Raw genomic sequence first — 22,814 nt, forward strand, 5'->3', positions numbered from 1 at the left:
TTTCTTAGAGGGAGAAACAGCCCTTTGGGCGCATTGCTGAACTGGCAGTAAAATGCCCAATTTGAATTCGTTTTTATCCTCTAATGCTGTTGAGTATATTTTGGTTATTTGTGACAGCATCCCATGCTTAGCCCACTCCCCATGCAGTTTAGTAGAACACCCTTGTTTTAGTGTAAACTGGGAGGAACCAGACTACCTACCTCCATGCTTGTTGTTTTTCATGAAGGCGTAGTTTGCTGGTATGCTGGTGCTGTCGGTGGGGCGGCGCATCTTCCCACGGCTCCGCTCTGGGCCCCGTCTAAAAAGAACTATGGGGGATCTGCAGCGGTCACCAGGCTTTCACCAGTCCTTGTTTGATATTGCTGGTGGATGCCGAGGGGTGCTGCCAGCTGGGTGTTGGATGTGATGTCCTGCTCGTCCCATAGCCTGCTCCCTCTTCCCCGCAGCAGCGGTTTGCATAGCCCCATATATTCGGGGTTGCGGGCAGGTCTATATGCACCATCGTTCAGTCGAGTATCCCAAATATGGGAACATCTTAGGCGTCAGCACCAAAGGCGAGCAAAGGTGGTAACATCTTGACCTTCTGTAGAATTCGCTGCTTGTCTGTGAGTCTACGAGACCCAGCTGCCTGCGGATTTGCCTCTGGAAAGGCCTGTTCCTGCAGGGCTTTTGTTGGGAAGATGGTCGCGTGGAGGAGCCATGTAGTGGCCCACGACACCCAGTGGCTCTTCCTGATCCTGCTCCCCTGGCATACTGCTGTTCTCGTCCGCCTGCCCAGCACTTAAGCCAGCCCAGCCCTGGCCTCCTTAGCCCTTAAAAAAGGAGCATAAAGGATGCGCTAAATGGGAGGAGGCAAAGCACTCCACTCCGCTGTTGCATCAATCCCTCGACAAGGGAGATGGCTAGTGCAATAGCACTGGGGTAAGAGTCAGCTCCCTTGGCATTCAGCCAGTGCCCCTTTACACCGGCGGCACAGGGAGCGGCTCGGTGTCGAGTGAGCGGGAGCATTGAAATAGCTCCACCGCTACCGGTGGCTGCCTCCCAGATAAGGACCCTCGTGTGGAGTTGGGCAGGCAGTCCTTCTCCTGGAGGTGAACTTCATGACCTCCTCTGGCTTGGGGAGACAGACATACTCATTTTTGCTGTCTCCAACCTGTTCCAGCTTTGGAGGAAGATGGCTCCTGTAGAACCTGTAAATTGGTAAGATTTCCCCTTACCTGCATGTAGAGGCTGCCTGCCGTTTTCCAGGCGGCGTTGTGGCGGTTCCCGGGCGGTGATTCTCCTTGTCAGGAGTCTGCAGGGCTGCCGGTCGGGTTTTTTTTTTTTTTTAATTTCCCGCCGGTCCGCGGCTGTACGGAACAGCTGTTCAGCGGACCGGCATTGGCGCAGCTCCTTGCAGCGGTCCGCAGCGTTAGCGGTCCGGGTGGCACCTTGTCCCCGTCACTGTCGGCCCCACGCTGGAGTCGAAACGGGGCCCGCTCACCATGCCTCACTTTGCTCCCCCTGGAGCAAAAATCACAAGGCCCGATTAAGGTAAGTACTTACCTCTCGTCCTTGGATGCGGGAGCTAGCCCGACTCCCGCTGGCTGCCGCGTTCTGCACGCTGTGCGATTATGCCGCATGCGCACTGGAGCTGGGGTCTTCACGGAATCACTCACGTGACTCCGAAGTAAAATTGCCCATTCCTAATTGCTCTTGAGGTGACAATCGTAAGCTGCTGGCTTGAACCACTGCAGTAGTTGAGGTGTCCTATACTCTCAATGATGTTAGGGAGGGTTCCAGGATTTTGACCCAACGACAGTGAAAGAACAGAATGATGCCTGGATTAGGGAGTATTAGCCAAAGGGAGTGGTTGGATAGTTGTGCATTGTTCTCCTAGAATGCCGGAGGTTGTGGTGAGAACTGATAGAGGTATAGAAAATTATAAGAGGCTTATAATAATTATTATAGGATAAACAGAACCTTTTTCCCAGGATGGAAAAAAACAAATACAAGAGTGCATAACATTAAGGTGAGAGGGGCAATGTTTACAGAAGGTTTGCAGGGCAATTTTTCTTTTACACAGGTGGCAGTGAGTGCCAGGAACGTGCAGGGTGGTGGTTGAGGCAGATGCGAAAATGGCATTTAAGAGTCTTTTGGATAGGCACATGGATCTGCAGGGAATATTTATCATGTGCAGGCATATATGAGATGGCCATGGTATCATGTTCGGCATAGACATTGTGGGCCAAAGGGCATGTGCTATCTTGTTCTATGATTCCAATTCAGGATAGTGTGTCTTACAAGGCACCTTTCAGGTGGTGGTGTTCCTAAGCTTTTGCTGCCCTTGTCCTTCTTGGATGTGGGTAAAGGATGTGGGTTTCTAAGGAGTCTTGTATGCTATCAAACATCTGATTTACAATGTATTTCAATAGTTACATTTTCAGTAGCTGAATAATTAATTTATAAAATTGAACGCATGACATTGCTTGCAAAAAAAACGTGCATGGTTTTACATTTTGGTCACTAATTTTTTCATCCGTTTCTTTGTAGGATTGTAAATGACCAGAAATGTGTTTTTTCACGTGGTGGCCCTGTGGCTGTGAATTTAATGACACAAAATGAAGCAGTTAAAATTTGAAGTCATCGGGATTGTGTTTGCGTTGGCTTACTGGTGTTCATTGCAAGCTGTGGAACATGTAGATGTGGCCAGACATGTGATCAAGCTGCACAGAGGAAGAGGGGCCCCAATCACTAAAGGAAATTTGTGGATTATGGACAATTGTAAAAGGTTGTCTGGAATGCTTCACCAGAAAAATGTAGTACTCAACAAACTGAAGAAAGCCATTGAAACATTAAAGAAGGAATCCAGATTGTCAGTGGAAGAAAAGATCTTCCAGATTCACACATTTGAGATGTTCCAGAAAGAGTTGAATGAAAGTGAGAAGTCAGTGTTCCAGGCAGTTCATGGGCTTGAAAGAGTTCTTCAGGGGGACTACAAAGATATAGTAAACATGAAAGAAAGCAGCAAACAACGCCTTGAAGCCTTAAGGGAAGCTGCTATAAAGGTCAGACTCTTCATTTTTATTACAGATCATGCCTGTTATATTTCTGTGTGAATGATTACCTTATCTCATCTGGACACCATTTATTGGGATGTGGAGTAAAGGCACCAGGGGTTGCCGTTAAAGAAGTACTATCAGCTGGTGAACTGGACCAGGTACAGAGGATTCCAATAAAATCCTTACCTCAACACTATGACTGCTTTAAAAGCTCAATATCTTACTTTCCATTCAGTCTGAAGAAAGGTTTCGGCCCGAAATGTTGCCTATTTCCTTCGCTCCATAGATGCTGCTGCACCCGCTGGGTTTCTCCAGCTTTTTTGTGTACCTTCTTACTTTCCATTGCTGCCCACTCCATCCCCAATCCATGCTTCTGCAGTTCTGATGAATTCCATAACAGAAATTGCACGTGGTGTAGTGAAACAACCTGAAAATCTTTGCCATGTAATACTTTACTATATTCTACTTGGTGGCTTAATCAAATTATGCGCCCTGAACCCCTTGGTTCTCACCAGGATAATAGCTCTCTGTGATCGTATTGTAGTTATTCAACTCTCCTTTGCCCACTGGAGTTATCAAATGCTTTCATACTTTGTTTCTGACCTTAAACCTTGGTCAAAAATTACTGACTGTGTCTTCACACTCTTGTCTTCATACAGCCTATTTCTCTGCTTTGTGAAGGACCTTGCCATAGGAAGAATAATAGTTATGGTGGCTTTAGAAAGGGTGCAGAGGCAGCTGTGGGGAGACCTGATAGATGTAAATAAAACTATGAGAGTCGTGGATAGGATAGATGGGCAGAATCTTTTTCCCAAGATGGAAAAATCAAATGCTTGAGTGCATAGTTTTGAGGTGAGAAGGGCTTCTGAAAATAGATTGTTTGGGAAAACATTTCTGACATTGTAAGTTTGTTTGTTTAATGCTCTTCTGAAACTGCAGGAAGAGAAAGAGTATGTAGAGATGTTGGCTGCAGAGAAACACCAAGCTGAAGTGCTCAAGAATATACAGCATGCAAATAAAAGCTTGTCAATCCTTGATGAAATTCTTGAGGATGTGCGGAAGGCTGCTGATCGTTTGGAGGAGGAGATTGAAGATCACGTCTTTGACAACAACAAACTTGTGAGTTGTTAACTGCAATGCAATCCATAATACTGAATATTTTTCTAGAAAAGGAAAGGCTGATATTTGTTGCATTACATGCTGCATAAACTGATAAATACTCTACAATGGTCTGATTGCATAATTAATGTCCGCTGAATCATAACAACAGGAAAACGTCAAATCCAGGTCCAGAATTTGACAGAGCTGTCTTCAAATTACATTCTAATGCAGATAAAAGTGGGCACAAAATAAAATTTCATTGGATAAATTTAAATTGTTATTACAAAATGTTTCTTTTTTATTCGGCACACTTTTGGTTACTAGGCGAGAAAGTAGATCAGGGTAAAGGCAGAGACTACTTTCTTACTAATAGGCACGAGTAGGTAAACCCAATATAAAAGCGAGCGGTGGATTCAAGAAAAGTTGATATTGGAATAAAAAAAGTGAAATGAAATACAAACAGTTTTAAGATTTGTACTATCATGCACTGCCGGTGTGGGCAAGTTGGACCAAAGGGCCTGTTTCCACACTGTATCTCTTTCCAGGAATGGGTATTTGGCTTATTTTTTAGCATTCCTACCTGGTTGGAATCTAAAATGTTTGAACCCCATTCCAGCCAGCCATGGTGGCTGGAGATTACATTGTGGTGTGCAAGTAGAGTTGGCATCCATCTGGCATTGTGGTCTGCAGCTGCCAGAAAGGTTAGTTTCAAGTACCATCTTTTAACATTGAACTAACCTAGGAGGAAGTACAGTAGCAGACCACAATGCCAGATGGATGCCAACTCTACTTGCACACCACAATGTAATCTCCAGCCACCATGGCTGGCTGGAATGGGGTTCAAACATTTTAGATTCCAATCCTGTTGCGTGCACTCCCCTGTGGCCTGATTGCCCAGGAATATCACCTATACTTACACAGTGAAAGGTTCCTCCAGCCCCGCAGAAGTAAGTAAATCCAACCCCTAGCACTACTCTGATCTCCTGGTGGCCAGTGAAAAACACCCATACTCACCCGGTAGAAGGAGCCTATAAACCCACACACACACACAGCCACCACGCTGCTTAAATACCTCCACACACACCCAACACACTGGCAATGACCGACAATTGTGCCTCCACCATGGCAGCACATTCAAAAGCACCTCCATGCTACCTATTAAGCCCCCAGCATTCATTAAAGCCAAGGTAAGGACTGGAAATGAAAGAGTGCTATAGCAAAGCAGCATTATGCAGGATATCGTTAAGGGAGGAGTTCCTGTTCTCCAGAATATAAACTGATAAATTACCACGATCAGCCGATCAAAAATCCTAAATTAAAACCTAAATGAGGACCAATACAACGTTTAAAAAAAGAAACAAAGTGCTGAATTAACTCGGAGGGACAGGCAGCATCTCTGTAGTATGCTCCTGACCTACTGAGTTACTCCAGCACTTTGTGTCTTTTCTTTCATAAACTAGCATCTGTGGTTCCTTGTTTCGACATTTTATCAACCCAAAGGTTATGTGCTCAACTCCTACAATGTACAGGTGTTGATGCATGCTTTGCAATGATCAGCTGCAGCTCCCAGAACAGTTGAGGGTGAAAATAACACTGAATAGAATTGTGCTGTACTTTCTGCAAAAAATATCCCAGTGTTTTTAAATCCATAGGGTTGTTTGTGGTATCAGGTTATCTGGGTACTTGCATAGATTTGGGCAATCAAGTTGACAGAGATCACCTGGCGACACAGTGGTGTAGCGGAGGAACTGCTGCCTTACAGCGTCAGAATCCAGAGTTCAATCCAGACTACGGGTGCTGTCTGTACGGAGTTTGTACGTTCTCCCTGTGACTGCATGGGTTATTTCTGCTCTGGTTTCATTCCCACTCCAAAAGCGTACAGGTTTGCAGGTGAATTGGCTGATGTATATTGTCCTTAGTGTGTAGGATAGTGTAGGATTACTGGTTGGCGCAGACTTGGTGGGCTGAAGGGCCTGTTTCTGGGCTGTATGTCTATGGATATTGTCTGACCCCCCCACAAGATTCTCCAGCACTTATCTTTTGCCTGAGAATGAATACAGTTGACCACAGTGCGTTTTATTGATTTAATTCGTTTCCCACAAATTCTGGACCTTTGTATTATATTATTTTTCAGATTCACGGTGGAAATGTTGAAGCTGTCATCAGAGTTCAAGAAGATGAGGGAGATAGTAAACACAATATTTCCATGCGTGAGGTGCAGGATAATTTGGGGCTGAGCATGCTCATTGACTCGCAGAACAACCAGTATATACTGACCAAACCACGGGACTCAACTGTCCCAAGAGCTGATATTCATTTTATAAAGGTAATCAAGCTTTTATTTTGTAATGGTAACCAAATACTTCATATAAGATGAAATAAAAACAGAAAATGTTGGAATTACACAGCAGGTCAGGCAGCATCTATGGAGAGAGGAATAGAATAAATGTGTTTAGTAATGGCTTTTCATCAGAATGTGGGAAACTGAGCAGGCAAGTTGTTTTGGATTTCAGAGGGGGTGGAGAGAACCAAAAGAATGATTGGGTGGAAGGTGAAGGCAGTTGACTGAAATGCTGTTGGAGCCGTCTAAGCAAGGGAATTGAATGTTAATTATATCGGAGGAGTTTGAATAATGGCAGTATGTATTCTTTGAGTATGTATGTTGTAAAATAAATGAGGAAGAATCCGTGCATGTGTGTATTCGTGGAAGGCTGATGAAAAGATTCAAAACTGAAGGTTACTGAATAACATGAGTATGTGGCCCATTAAATGTAACATATTTAAGCTTTCTAATTACATCAAAAAGATATAACATGGCAGAAAGAGTACAATGTAGAAACATGTTTGGTTAGCCACTTTGGTGGGTACTGAATCTTTTAAAAATAGAGATAGATTGGGAAATGTTGATATTCAGTGAAACCTTGGACACACGTCAATAAAAACCAACATACCGCAGGTGGTCAGCAAGGCAAGTGGTATGTTGGTCTTTAGTGCAAGGGGATGAGTTCAGTAAAGGTGCATTCCTGCAATTATATAGGTTTTTAGTTAGATCACAGCTGGGGTTATAAACTACATGTAAAAATGTTCAGCTATATGATTTATGTTTTAACTAGCTGGAATCGCCAGGCAAGGACAAGGTGCTATGAAAGCCAATGTTCAATCTGCACATTTATGTAAAATATCTGATTTTATTTAATGAGTTCCAAAGTGTTTAAACATGTAATTTCTTTGCAGGATATAATCTCTATTGTGGTATTATCTCTGCCTTGTGGCTGGATTTGTAACCTGATGGGGCTTCCTATGATGTTTGGTTATATCATTTGTGGAGTATTGTTGGGTCCTTCAGGACTAAACCATATCAAGGTACTATCATGTAGTGATGCATTCTCATCACATTTGGGTTATCTTCAGACAAGGATTTTTTTTTTAATGTACCTTGCGTTATAAGACATATCATATACATGAATGTGCATACTGTTTGTGGGGGAGAAGCAGAAGGATTGTGCGAGTTTTATCAAGTAAGGATTTTCATAATTATTGGTTATTGGTTACCATGTCTTCCCAGGTTGACTTATTGAATCTTTGTGGCATTGGAACAGTACTGGGATGTAAGTTAGAACATCGAACAGTACCACACAAGAATAGGTCCCTCAGCCCACGACGTCTGTACCTTCTGCCTGCTCATGACCAATTTCCTACGTATCCATATGCCCTACGAAAAGCTTCTTAAATATCACTATCATATTTGCTCCCACTGCCACGCCTGGCAGCACAATATAGGTATCCATCACTCTCTGTGTAAGAGAAAAAATACCTTGCTCCGTACAATCCCTTTAATCCTCCTCCTCTCCCTTAAAGCCCTCTAGAGAAAGATTCTGACTGCCTACCCTATCTATGCCTCTCATAATTTTATAAACTTTTATCAGCTCTCCCCTCAGCCTCCGATGATCCAAGTTTGTCTATTCCCTCCTTTGGTAATACCCTCCAATAAGGGCAGCATCTGGGTAAACCACTTCTGAACCCTCACCAAAGTTTCCAAATCCTTCCTACAATGAGCTGACCAGAATTGCACACAATATTCTAAATGCAGCCTAACCAAAGTCCTATAAAACAAAGTAACATTTTGAGTCCTATACTCAATGCTTTGACCAATGAATGCAAGCATACTGTATGCCTTCTTTATAGGGTTGCCAACTTTCTCACTCCCAAATAAGGGACAAAGAGTCAATATACGGGACAAATTCCCCATGGCAATTCGTTGACCGACTCGGCCGTGGCGGGCTAGCTGAGGCGCCGGCACCCCATCCAACTCATGAACTGATGATCAGCCATGTGAAGAAGAAGAGGTGGTGGTGTCGGCAGTAAGCAAAGGTCCGAAGGTCGAACAGCTGGCCGAGCGACGGGGCCACTGGCGAGGCGCTGCTGCTGCACTTCATCTCGATGGGGGAGACGTGGGAGGCGGAGCCGAATGCGGCGCTCTGATCCGACAGTCCCTTCGACCCGAGTAGTAGCAGTCAAATATGGGACAAGGGCGGTCCCATATGGGACAAACCAATTTAGCCCAAAATACGGGATGTCCCGGCTAATACGGGAGAGTTGGCAACCCTACTTCTTTACCACCCTTTCTACTTGTTTTGCTACTTTCAATTAACTTACGGACTTGAACCCCAAGATTCATTCCTCCGTACATCAATGCTCTAGATAAAGCTGCCATTTACTGTATACTTTCCACTTGCGTTTGACTTCCCAAAGTAAAATACCTCCCACTTGCATGGCCATCATTGCCCAATTCTCTGCCCACTGATCTACATCATGCTGCATCATTTGACAGCTTTCTTCACTGCCTACAGTTCCACCAATTTTTGTGTCGTCTGTGAACTTATCAACCAACTCAACTACATTTTCATCCAGTTGATCGCAAACAATAGAGATCCCAGCATTGATCTTGTGGAACACCACTGGTCATAGACCTCCAGCTAAAATGACACTCTTCCACTGCTACTCTTTGTTCTCCGTGAGTGAACCAGTTCTGAATCAAAACCACCAAGTCACTGTGGCTCCCATGTATTTTAATCTTCTGGATCAGCCTGCTATAAGGAATCTTGACAAATGCCTTGCTGTAGTCCCTAGCAGTCACTACCCAACCTTCATCAATTACCTTTGTCAACTCCTCAAAAAAACTTAAATTAAGTTTATAAGGCATGATCTGCCATGGACAAAGCCATGCTGACTGTCACTAATCAGCCATTCTCTTCCAAATGTGAGCAAATCCTATCTCTAAGAATCTTCCTCATTAGCTTCCCTACCACTGATGTGAGGCTCACCGCCCTACAATTCCCTGGGTTGCCCTTACTATTTTACTTATCCTAACACACTTTCCGATATATAGCTTCTTTATGTGAACATACTTGCTTCTTCCCTTAGGAAGAAGGACTTAGCAAGGTCACTGGATTGCATCAGTGGGTTCTTCTCATGCCTGTGATGTGTATTTTGCTCTTTACTGGCTGAAAGGTGTAATGAGAGTGTAATGGATGTGACTGTGTTGCTGTACACCTGCTGTTGAATGCTATTTTTACAGCTGCACCCTCATTTTCAAGGATCCCACCACATTATACTGTAGAATCACTGAAGATTTATAATGCCATGGTCCATGGTGTTAATGCTGATCAAGAAAGAACTCACCAGTCTAATTACAAATTGATCTGATCTTCAAGTATACATCAGACACTTTTTAAATGTGATGAGGGTTTCTACCTCTACCAATCTTTCAGACAGAGAATTCAAGACCCCTGCACCCTCTGAGTGAAAAGTTTTTTTTGTCATCTATCCAAAATCTAGACTGTCTCAACGCCTGGTTTCTGACCACTCAACTTTGCCAACCTTGCTGATCTTTCCACAGGTACAATTTTACACTCATGGCAATATCCCTATAAATCTCCTCGGCACCATTTTCATTGTTGTCGCATCTCTCCTGGAATGCGAAGCCAGAATCGTACACAGCATTTGTGCTGTGGTCTAAATAACGTTGAATACAATTTTACCATTATCTGTATTCTCTTATATTTTACACCTCTGCTTTAAAAAAGCAAAAAGGAAAGCCTCCCATATGCGATTGTAACCACCTTATTGAATTGTCCCCGCCACCTTTTTCTCCCTGGTCTGTATTCTCCTTATGTACTTTCTTTGCTTTGCTCTCCCAAATACATTATCTCATGGCTTTCTAGACTAAGTTCAATTTCCCACTCAAGTAGGAATATTTATTCGATTTGTTGTGCCTCTTGCATTTCAGTGTAAATCATCAATATGCAAAATTGAGGGATTGAGTCTGGAGCATGGTGATTACCCACTGGTAGCAAAAACACCAGCCCTTCTCAAGATGTCTGCCATTCATTATAGTTTGCTTCCTTTCACTGAGGGAATTTTAGATCTAGTTACCACTTTCTTGGATCCCATTCACCTTTTTTTGTCTGCTCTTCTGTGCAGATTCCTCTCAAAAGACTTGCTCTTACATACAGACTACATTAAAAACATTGGCCTTGTGAAGTTTTTTAATTATCTCCTCTGAAAGTTCATTAAATTAGTTAAATGTAATCCTTCCACAAATTCATGCTGCATCGTTTAAGCTGTTATTTTAAATTAAGGTTTATCATGTCCCTTAGAATTGAATTTAATAATCTGTCCAATTTTCAACTAGCTGGCTAGTAGTACTCAGATTAAGCCTTCCTGTCTTTTGAAACAACAGTACAATGCTCCTCAATTGTTCTATTATCTGGCACTACTATTGCCAGGGAAGATACAAAAAGTGAGGTTCAGACCACAGTTTCACCCCTTGCCTCTTAAAGGACTGAGATATACTCAAACCGAGTCTGATAATTTATCCAAAGATGCTAGCACTCGGAATATTCTACTTTTAACATTGTTTATTCCGTTTAATATTGCACAAAGATACAAAGTGCTGGAATAACTCAGCGGGCAAAGCAGCATCTCTGGAGAACATGGTGACCTTGGGTTGGGACCCTTCTTCAGACTGATTAAGACATCACAACCAGTCTGAAGAAGGGTCCTGAAGCGAAATGCCACCTATCCACGTTCTCACATTTCTGCCCAGTTGGCCAGGCTATTTCAAGTAGGACTATTTGAACATCCTATCTGCTCAAGTTCAAACAAATGCCTCAAAACTCATTGGCCGGCGGTTCATTCTACAGCAAGACAATGATGCCAAATATACTGCTAAAGCAACAAAGGAGTTTTTCAAAGCTAAAACATGGTCAATTCTTGAGTGGCCAAATCAATCACCCGATCTGAACCCAATTGAGCCTGCCTTTTCTATGCTGAAGACAAAACTGAAGGGGACTAGCTCCCAAAACAAACATAAGCTAAACATGGTTGCAATACAGGCCTGGCAGAGCATCACCAGAGAAGACACCCAGCAACTGGTGATGTCCATGAATTGCAGACTTCAAGCAGTCACTGCATGCAAAGGATATGCATAAAATACTAAACATGACTACTTTCATTTACGTGACATTGCTGTGTCGCAAACATTATGGTGCCCTGAAAAGGGGGGTACTATGTATAAACACCGCCTTTATTAAAATCTGTTAATGTGCACTTTAACCACATGTGATTTTTTTCTATTACAAATCTCAAAGTGTGGAGTAGAGGAATTAATTTGTGACTTCACGTGACATTTATCAATTTTGTCTTTTTTTGACAGTCTATTGTGCAAGTGGAGACTCTTGGTGAATTTGGAGTATTCTTAACTTTGTTTGTCGTTGGTCTTGAGTTTTCACCTGACAAGCTGAGAAAGGTATTGACTATTTATCTAACATTCAATGATATTTGAATGAAGTAACCTCTATATATTCTTGAATGAATTCCCTCTTTCCATAGTTTTTTTGAAAATTAATTAATGTTTTCATTATCATAACCCTTTGGTGAAATCTTCTTTGCAGTGAATTAGCTAAGCTCAAGCAGTTGCTACAACTTGCTGATATCTGAAAGTAGCCATCTCTGATGAACTGCTTTATTGCATGAGAATTGACATGAATGCCCTGCTGAATTATGTCCCAAATGTGGACATAATTCATGCAGAAATCTGATCCAAGCATTGTTTTGGGGGATGTGGATGAAACAAAACTACCCTGCTGATGTTAAATTGCCATTTTTAAGCATACCTTATCTGCTAAAAAAAATAATAAATCTGAAATTCAAATGTCAGTGACATCAACTGCAATGTTCAGGCATTTGAAATTGAATTTTTATTCTATTTTAGCCACTTGCAGATGATTCCTTAACGCTTAAACCATGATGTACCTTCAACATTTGAACAAGTCACCTCGTAATTCGGAGGATATGACCATTGTATGCCCTTGGATATCAGATCAATCCTTTATTATCTCATGTTCATTCCTAAAATAATTCTTGATTGGTTTGGCAATATTTTCATTAAAATATTATTAAGCATTATTTTATATTTTTCTTCTCTTAGGTCTGGAAGATTTCCTTGCAAGGTACCAGTTATATGACAATCCTAATGATTGCATTTGGATTGCTCTGGGGATATCTGTTGAATATTAGGCCAACACAAAGCATATTCATTTCCACATGTTTGTCTCTATCAAGTACCCCTTTGGTATCCAGATTCCTTGCTTTCGGTGCCAGAGGAGAGAAAGAAGGTAAATATAGTACAATTAATGGATGCAGTTGTATTGTACTGTAATTTGTAACTTGAATTTAAAGATTTGAGACACTGAACCATATTGGAGTAGTGCCCTATTCTCTGTGTAGTACTCTTTTTCCCTTAATGTACGTAGAATCTTAGATTAGACAGAATATATACTAAGAACTGAATTTTGTGCCTTGTAGCTAGTTATAGAGAGATGCCGCAGTCTGCGTCGACTGTTAACCATCCACTTGCACTAATCTTACGTTAATTCCATTGTTTATTCTCCCCATATTCTCATCAATCCCCAGATTCTACCACTCACCAACACACTAAGGGTGTTACAGTGGGCATTTAATGCATCAATTTGCATGGCTTTGGGATGTGGGAGGAAACCAGAGTAGTACGAGGAATCTTGTGTTGTTACAGAGAGAACTAACAAACTGCTACATCACTCTCCCCCCACGCCTTTGTTGTGCCAATTCTGTGGGTCACAAATGTCAGACAATAGGTTCTAGCCTCCTATTTGTCTGATGGGTAAGAACTGAACAAATGCAGTAATGGCTGTAATTGTCACAAATGAAGAGAAAACTTAATTCAAATAATTTCTCATTGAATGCTGCCCCAAGTATCCTCCGTCAGCTTTGGATTTTGGGCATTCTTCCTACTTAAGGGCTCTTAGGATATTGTCCAAAGCTGTGGCTGGCACTTGTGTTCCATGTGACATTGACGTGCTCGGAGTCGTACTGTGTGGAAACAAACCCTTCAGCCCAACTTGCCCACACTGACCAACATGTCCCATCTACACTAGTCCCACCTGCCTGCTTTTGGCTCATATCCCTCTAAACCTGTCCTATCCACTTATCTGTCCAAATGTTTCTTAAATGTTGCAACAGTACCTGCCTCAACTACCTCCTCCAGCACGTGGATGTCCTCTCAACTACCTCCTCCAGCAGCTTGTTCCATACACCCACCATCCTTTATGTGAAAAAGTTACCCCTTAGATTTCTATTAAATCTTCTCTCCCCCCCCCCCCCCCCCCCCCACCTTAAACTTAGGTCCTCTGGTTCACAATTTCCCCTACTCTGGGCAAGAGACTGTGCATCTACCCGATCTATTCCTCTCATTATTTTGTACACCTCTATAAGATCTATAAGATCCTCCTGCAGTGCAAGGAATATCCAAGTCCCAGCCTACTCAACCTCTCCTTATTGTTCAGTCTCGAGACCAGGCAACATCCTTGCAAATCTTCTCTGCACCCTTTCCAGTTTGACAACATTTTTTCAATAACACAATATTCTAAATACAACCTCACTAATGTCTCGTATAACTGCAACAAGACCTCCCAATTTCTATACTCAATATTCTGACTGATGAAGACCAAAGTTCCAAAGGCTTTTTTGACCACCCTATCTAACTACAGCACGACTTTCAATGAACTATGTACCTGCACTCCTATGTCTCTCTGCTCCACAGCACTCCCCAGAGCCCTAGTGGTCACGGTGTACGTCCTGCCCATGTTAATCTTCCCAAAATGCAAAACCTCATATTTCTCTGTATTAAATTCCATCAACCATTCCTCAGCCCACCTGCCCAACCGATCAAGGACCTGCTGCAATTTTTGACAACCATCTTCACTATCTACAATACCACCCACTTTTGTATCATCTGCAAACTTAAAGTTTCCTGATGGTAAGACAGTACTATTGGCCTTATAAGGATTGCAGCAGTGTGAGGGTGGGGGCTCACACTGTCTGGAAGATAAAATCATTTCCATGTTTGGTTGATGAAAGGAGATTGCAGCTCTGCCCACCCTTTTGGAACTGAGCAAGCAGCTGAAATTACCTGGAATATGTCCACTGATTGTTTTCATGTTCAATCCACTCAATTGATTGGATAGCATGGACAGTAGCAATGCACCATGGCAGATATGGTTCTGATGATGTGATCGGGGACCAAGTATTATTTTAACCAGTGATCTGAGTGGATTTTTTTTGTTTACATGTTTTCAGGAAGGCTGCAGAGAGGTACAATCTTTAAAGTACTTGTCTCTCAATCAAAGTGTTACAACTTTCTGTTATTTTCGCACCGCACTGCTGATTTCTCCAACTGAACTATAATTAAAAAATAGAGGAATATTGATAATAACATGACTTGATTGAACACATTCAGTACATGTCACGTTTGTCCATGCACTCCTTTTGATCTTAATTTCCTGTCGCTGAATAGGGGATACAGATTATAGCAGCGTGTTGCTTGGAATGCTGGTGATGCAGGACGTTCAGCTGAGTTTATTCATTGCTGTGATGCCTATGCTAATTCAAGCAGGCAATAGTACTGCTAACAGGTGAATGCTCGTCAGGTACTTACCATGCCCTCCATAATGTTTGGGACAAAGACCCGTCATTTATTTATTTGCCTTTGTACTCCACACTTTGAGATTTGTAATGGAAAAAAAATCACATGTGGTTAAAGTGCACATTGTCAGATTTTAATAAAGGCCATTTTTACACATTTTAGTTTCACCAGTTAGAAATTACAGTAGTGTTTATACATGGTCCCCATTTCAGGGCACCATAATGTTCGGGACACAGCAATGTCATGTAAATGAAAGTAGTCATGCATGCAATGACTGCTTGAAGACTGCGATTCATGGGCATCACCAGTTGCTGGATGTCTTCTACGGTGGCCAGGCATGTATTGCAGCTTATGCTTGTTTTGGAGGCTATTCCCCTTCAGTTTTCCACCCACATTCCCAATGCACTTCTACCTCTTCTATCAGTCAGGGTGTTCGTATTCCCTTCTACAACCTACAGTGAGGGTGTGGTAATGCCCCTCCCCCTACCCAACCAATTAGTAAATACAAAGCTGCAGTTCTCTGTCCTGGAGGAAGGCTTAGAGTCAGAGAGTGATACCGTGTGGAAACAGGCTCTTCGGCCCAACTTGCCCACACCGGCTAACAATGTCCCAGCTACACTAGTCCCACTTGCTGTGCTTGGTCCATATCTCTCCAAACCTTTCCTATCCATGTACTTGTTTAACTGTTTCTTAAATGATGGGATAGCCCCAGCCTCAACTATCTCCTCCTGCAGCTTATTCCATACACCCACCACCCTTTGTGGAAAAAGTTAACCCTCAGATTCCTATTAAATCTTTTCCCCCTCACCTGGTCCTCGATTCCCCTACTCGGGCCAAAAGACTCTGTGCATCTACCTGATCTATTCCTTTCATGCTTTTGTATACCTCTAGAAGATCTTCCCTCATCCACCACCATGGAGTAGAGACCCAACCTACTCAACCTCTCCCTATACCTCACACCCTCTAGTCCTGGCAACATCCTTGTTATTTTTTTCTGAACCCTTTCAAGCTTGACAATATCTTTTCTATAACATGGTGCCCAGAACTGAACATAATATTCTAAATCTCACCAACGTCTTATACAACTGCAACATGACCTCCCAACTTCTTTACTCAATACTCTGACTGAGGAAGGTCAAAGTGCCAAAAGCCTTTTTGACCACCTTATCTACCTGCGACTCAACCTTCAAGGAACCATGCACCAGTACTCCTAGATCCCTCTGCTCTACAATACTACCCAGAGGCTGAACATTTACTGTGTAGGTCCTGCCTTTGTTTGACGTCCCAAAATGCAACACCTCGCACTTTTCTGTATTAAATTCCATCAACCATTCCTCCACCCACCTGGCCAATCGATCCAGATCCTGCTGCAATCGTTCACAACCATCCTTACTATCTGCAAAACCATTAACTTTTGTATCATCAGCAAACTTGCTAATCTTGCCCTGTATGTTCTCATCCAAATCATTGATGTAGATGACAAACAGTAATGGGGCCAACACTGAACCCTGAGGCACGCCACTAGTCACAGGCCCCCAGTCTGAGAATCAACCCTCCACCATCACCCTCTGCTTCCTTCCATGGAGCCAATTTGCTATCCATTCAGCTTTCTTTCCTCGGATCCCATGCGATCTAACCTTCCTGAGCAGCCTACCATGCAGAACCTTGTCGAATGCCTTACTGAAGTCCATGTATACAACATCTACAGCTCTGCCCTCATCAACCTTTTTGGTCACGTCTTCAAAAAAATCAATCATATTTGTGAGACATGACATCCCACGTACAAAACCATGCTGACTGTCCCTAATCAGCCCTTGTCCATCCAAATACCTGTATAACCTACCCCTCAGAATACTCTCCAGTAACATACCAACTACAGATGTTAAGCTCACCAGCCTCTAGTTCCCAGCATTTTCCCTGCAGCCCTTCTTGAAAAGAGGCACAACATTTGCCACTCTCCAGTCTTCCAGCACATCTCCTGTATTCAAGGACGACTCCTAAATTTCAACCAGGGCTCCCGCAGTTTCCTCTCTAGGTTCCCGCAATGTCCTCGGATATATCTGATCAGGCCCTGGAGATTTGTCTACCTTCAAACATGACAGTACCTTCAGTACTTCTTTGACGGTAACCCTGACTGCTCTCAAGACACTTCCAGTGACTGCTCCAATTTCCTTCGTCCTACTGTCTTTCTCCTCGGTAAATACAGAGGAGAAATACTCATTAATACCTTAGTACCTTGCCCATTTCCTGTGCCTCCACACAGAGGTGACCGCTTTGATTCCTGAGAGGTCCCACTTTCTCTCTAGTTCCCCTTTTCCCCCTTATGTATTTATAAAATCTTTTGGGATTGTCTTTAATGCTACCCGGCAGAGCTACCCCCTGGCCCCTTTTTGCCCTTCTGATTTCCTTTTTTAGTTTACCCCTTAGTTCCCAAAACTCGTCCAGGGATGCACTTGATCCCAGCTGCCTATTCCTGTCCCATGCATCTTTCTTGTTTTTGACTAATGTCTCAATTTCCCTCGTCAGCCAAGCTTCCTTATGTTTGCCTGCTTTGCCCTTCACACTAACGGGGCCATGCACATCCTGAGCTTTCTTCAATAAACATCCCACTTGGCCGATGTTGCTTTCCCCTCAAATAACCTACTCCAATCAATTTAAGCGAGACCTTCTATCATACCCTCAAAGTTGGCTTTACCTCAGTTGAGCATTTTAACACGTGGCCCCTCTCCGTCCCTATCCATAACTATCTTAAATCTAATCGAACTGTGACCACTGGACCCAAAAGGCTCCTCCACACACACTTCATTAATTTGCCCTTCCCAATTTCCCAATACTAGATCCATCATTGCCCTCTCACGTGTGGGAGCCTCCACATACTGCTTAAGAAAGCTCTCCTGAACACTTTTGAGGAATTGCACCCCATCTAAACCCTTCACGCTATGATTTTCCCAGTCTGTATTGGGAAAGTTAAAATCCCCTACTACAACAACCTTATTTGAACTGCAGCTATTTGCAATCTCCGGCACATTTGTTCTAATTCTCGTTGACTATTCGGGGGTCTGTAGTACACCCCCAACAAAGTGATCATCCCTTTCTTGCTCCTCAGCTCCACCCATATAGCCTCACTAGACGAATCATCCGTAATGTCACCTCTGAACACTGCTGTGACATCCACCTTAACCAATAATGCAACCTCGCCTCCTCTTTTTCCCTCATCCTTCTCGCTCCTGAAGCTCCTGTACCCCAGAACATTGAGCTGCCAGTCCTACCTGTCCCTTAATCAGATTTCAGTCACGGCTACAATGTCCCAGTCGCTCGTACCTATCCATGACCTAAGCTGATCTGCCTTACCTGTCAGGCCCCTTGCATTAAAATACGTGCAGTTTAAACAAACCCTCCTTCCTTGCTCTCCGCCTTTCACCTGCCTATTCTGTCCACTAACCTTTCCCACACCACCCTCCATACCAACTTCTGGCCTCTCACGTGCCTCTGTCCTGCACGAGATGCCACCCCCTGCCAATCTCGTTGCACAAGTTACCACAAATATGGGAAATATGCTCGGATGAACTTAAGGGAAGACTGCGCATTTAGCTTCCAGTTTGACTGTCCATGATGGTGGGAAATTATAAATCTTAAAGATAATTTTTACATGCAATAAAGTTGTCCATTTGTAAATATGTCATGTTCAACAGTGGCTCCCTGGGTTAATTTGTCATGCTGAAATCAAACTAATGTGATGTTCCATTAGTTTTATTAGGATGATTATTGAATAAAATGAGAGAAATATAGGAAGTGTGTGCAAAACAATATGGGCTTTTCTGACATGTGGCAAAATCAGCTAATGAACAGTTTTCAGGAATAAAACCCTTACATATACGCAATGTGAAAAATCACCAGTGAAATGTATTAATTAGATTTGTCGTAGATAGGATGGATAGTTGCAATCTTTTTCCCAAGATGGAAAAATCAAATACCAGAGGGCATAGCTTTAAGGTGAAAGGGGCAAAGTTTAAAAAAGACATGTAAATAACGTTTTTTACAAAGATGATGGTGAGTGCTTGGAAGGCTTTTCCAGGGTTGGTGGTTGAGGCAGATACAATAGGTATTCGATACAACACGATATAATGCATATTTTTAAGACGGAGATTGATAGATTCTTGATTAGTGCTGGTTTCAGAGGTTATGGGGAGAAGGCAGGAGAATGGAATTGAGGGAAAGATAGATCAGCCATGATTGAATGGCAGAGTGATGGGCCGAATGGCCTAATTCTACTCCTATAACTTGTGAACTAATAATATTTGCTGACACATCATCATTCCATAATTCCCTGTGGGTATATATATTCATGTCGAGAATTAGTGCTGAATAATAAGGATTCAATTAAATCAGATAATGCCCTGCTCTGTATGGACAGTAAATCCAGGACATGTGGCTCTAAACTGAATTGATAGATTGCTCTTAAAAATTGAATTGAACTGAACTGAGCTGATTGAGGGAGGCTTTCTCTGAGATATAGTTGGAAATATGTAACTAATCTACAGGGAAAACCAGAAACTACCAGAATGTAGAAAAATATACATAAAATCTAAATGTTACCTGGTGTTGGTAAAACAGCAGTAAATTGTTACCCGTCTCAGCCAAAAAAGAATTGCAATCAAGATCCCGCATGAGACTAAATAATCTGGGCCCAGTCCCAATGACTTTATTTGTTGTGTCCAAGGTGATTTGATCCTGCAAAGTGATAGCAGTATCACAAACATTATATGGAAATTGAATAGAACAGAACAGTACAGCATAGGAACAGGTTCCTTTGGCCCACAATGACTTTAGTTTAGTTTAGAGATTCAACGCGGAAACAGGCCCTTCAGCCCACCGAGTCCACGCTGGCTGCAATCCCCGTACACTAACTCCATCGCACACACTAGGGACAATTTAAAATCTTCACCGAAGCCAATTTTAACGTCTTTGGAGTGTGGGAGGAAACTGGAGCATCCGGGAAAAACCCACGCGGTCACAGGGAAAACGTACAAACGCCATACAGACAGCGCCTGTTGTCAGGATCAAACCGGGGTCTCTGGCACTGTAAGGCAGCAGCTTAACTGCTGAGCCACAGTGCTGCTTCGTGTGCCGAACATGATGCCAAGACAAATTCTTATTTGCCTGCATGTTCTCCATATCCATTTCTTTCATTCCATGTGCCTATCCAAAAATCTCTTGAATGCCACTATCGTGTCTACCTCCACCTGGTGAAGTCGCATGGTGAGTGCCTGGAATGCACTGGAAGCACATTCCAGGCACTCGTCATCCACTGTGTAAAACAAACTTATCCCGCACATCTCCTTTAAACTTTGCCTTTCTCACGATAAAGCTTTGCCTATAGTATTTGAGATTTCAATCCTGGGAAAAGGATTCTGACTGTGTAGTCTATCTATGCCCCTCATCATTTTACAAATTTCTGAGCAAAATATTAAAAGAAACAACTATCTGCAGACTATAATCCCTAAAAATTGCTAATATTTAGTTGTTTGATTGAATTGATTGAAAGATACAGCATGGAATTGTTTTTGAATATGTTTTCATAATTTTGTCTTTCTTTCTCAACAGCATAATGTTAGAAATACTGCGGATTTTCGCTCTTGCTGGTCAAATTCTATTTTCGTTGGCTGTAATTCTTCTGATGTGTCTTGTGATAAAGACTTACCTCATCGGACCATTTTACAGGAAACTACACACTGAGGGTAAAGGAAATAGAGAGATAATTGTCCTAGGCATATGTGCATTTATCTTTCTTATGTTAATGGTAATTATATTTATTTTGATTCAAGTTACAGAATTTTAGACCACATTGAGAACAGTAGAAATAAGTAAATCTGTGAGCCTTGTTCATGGCATCCAAAGCTATCAGTTAGATCCAAATGTTTTGGAGCATTATGTAGAATATATATTCAATAGATTTCAGGAAAGGCCTTGTGTTCAAATAGAGCTATAGACAACAGACTATAGGTGCAGGAGTAGGTCATTCGGCCCTTCGAGCCAGCACCGCCATTCAATGTGATCATGGCTGATCATCCCCGTTCCTGCCTTCTCCCCATATCCCCTGCCTCTGCTATTTTTAAGAGCCCTATCTAGCTCTCTCTTGAAAGCATCCAGAGAACCTGCCTCCACCGCCCTCTGAGGCAGAGAATTCCAGACTACTCCCTACTGCCTAATCCCTACTCTTTGTTTCCTGTCTGCCAACCAATTTTCTATCCATGTCAGCCCTCTATCCCAATACCATGTGCCCTAATTTTGCCCACTAATCTCCTATGTGGGACCTGATCGAATGTTTTCTCAAAGTTCAGGTACACTACATTCACTGGCTCTCGCTTGTCCATTTTCCTGGTTATATCCTCAAACAATTCCAAAAGATTAGTCAAGCATGATTTCCCCTTCATAAATCCATGCTGATTCGGACCGATCCTGTTACTGCTATCCAAATGTGCTGCTATTTCATCTTTTATGATTGACTCCAACATCTTCCCCACCACCGATGTCAGGCTAACTGGTCTATAATTCCCTGTTTTCTCACTCCTGCCTTTCTTATAAAGTGGGATAACAATAGCTACCCTCCAATCCACAGGAACTGATCCTGAATCTATAGAAAATTGGAAAATGATCACCAATGCGTCCACGATTTCTAGAGCCATTTCCTTAAGTACCCTGGGATGCAGACCATCAAGACCTGGGGATTTATCAGCCTTCAGTCCCATCAGTTTTCCCAACACAATTTCCTGCCTAATGTGGATTTCCTTCAGTTCCTCCATCACCCCAGATCCTCTGGCCACTACTACATCAAGAAGATTGTTTGTGTCTTAGTGAAGACGGATCCAAAGTACCTGTTCAACCCATCTGCCATTTCCTTGTTCCCCATAATAAATTCACCCTTTTCAGTCTTCAAGGGTTCAACTTTGGTCTTAACTAATTTTTTCCTCTTCACATACATAAAGAAGCTTTTACTATCCACCTTTATATTCTTGGCTAGCTTCCCTTCGTACCTCATCTTTTCTACCCGTATTGGCTTTTTAGTTGTCTCCTGTTGCTCTTTAAACATTACCCAATCATCTGGCTTCCCACTCATCTTTGCTATGTTGCACTACTCTTTTATTTTTATACGTTCCCTGACTTCCCTTATCAGCCATGGTTGCCCCTTAATCCCATTGGAATCTTTCTTCCTCTTTGGAATGAACTGATCATGCACCTTCTGTATTATTCCCAGAAATACCTTCCATTGTTGTTGTCATCCCTGCTTTCCAGTCAATTTTGGCCAGCTCCTCCCTCATGGCTCCATAGTCCCCTTTGTTCAACTGTAGTACCGTCACCTCCGATTTACCCTTCTCCCTCTCAAATTGTAGATTGAAACATCATATTATGGTCACTATCTCCTAATGGCTCCTTAACCTCGTCCCCTTACCAAATCAGGTCCATTACACAATACTAAATCCAGAATTGCCTTCTCCCTGGTAGGCTCCAGTACAAGCTGTTCTGGTTGCCCAGCTACAGGAATTATGTCATTAAGTTGGAAAGAATTCACCAGGATATTACTTTGGCTTGCAAATTTGAGTTATAAGGAGGAGTTGGAGCTTGTGAGTCTGAGGGGTGACCATATTGAA

At 42.6% G+C, this 22,814-nt stretch overlaps 1 protein-coding gene across 3 annotated transcripts in view; it reads left to right on the forward strand.

Moving 5' to 3' along the window:
• Positions 1-22,814, forward strand: part of tmco3 (transmembrane and coiled-coil domains 3) — a 34,736-nt gene that overhangs the window by 7,260 nt on the left and 4,662 nt on the right. For 2 of the 3 annotated variants that reach the window (XM_055644691.1, XM_055644692.1), the window contains 8 exons: positions 2,533-3,047; positions 3,981-4,160; positions 6,277-6,468; positions 7,377-7,505; positions 11,860-11,952; positions 12,634-12,820; positions 15,037-15,154; positions 20,767-20,965. In XM_055644691.1, coding sequence (XP_055500666.1) covers positions 2,601-3,047; positions 3,981-4,160; positions 6,277-6,468; positions 7,377-7,505; positions 11,860-11,952; positions 12,634-12,820; positions 15,037-15,154; positions 20,767-20,965 — 1,545 coding nt within the window. In that variant the 5' untranslated portion in view covers positions 2,533-2,600. The remainder of the gene's footprint in view (positions 1-2,532; positions 3,048-3,980; positions 4,161-6,276; positions 6,469-7,376; positions 7,506-11,859; positions 11,953-12,633; positions 12,821-15,036; positions 15,155-20,766; positions 20,966-22,814) is intronic. The other variant, XM_055644693.1, reaches the window with a different exon arrangement.

Source organism: Leucoraja erinacea, chromosome 13, assembly GCF_028641065.1.
Source record: "Leucoraja erinacea ecotype New England chromosome 13, Leri_hhj_1, whole genome shotgun sequence".
In the NCBI taxonomy this organism is placed as follows: Eukaryota; Metazoa; Chordata; class Chondrichthyes; order Rajiformes; family Rajidae; genus Leucoraja; species Leucoraja erinaceus.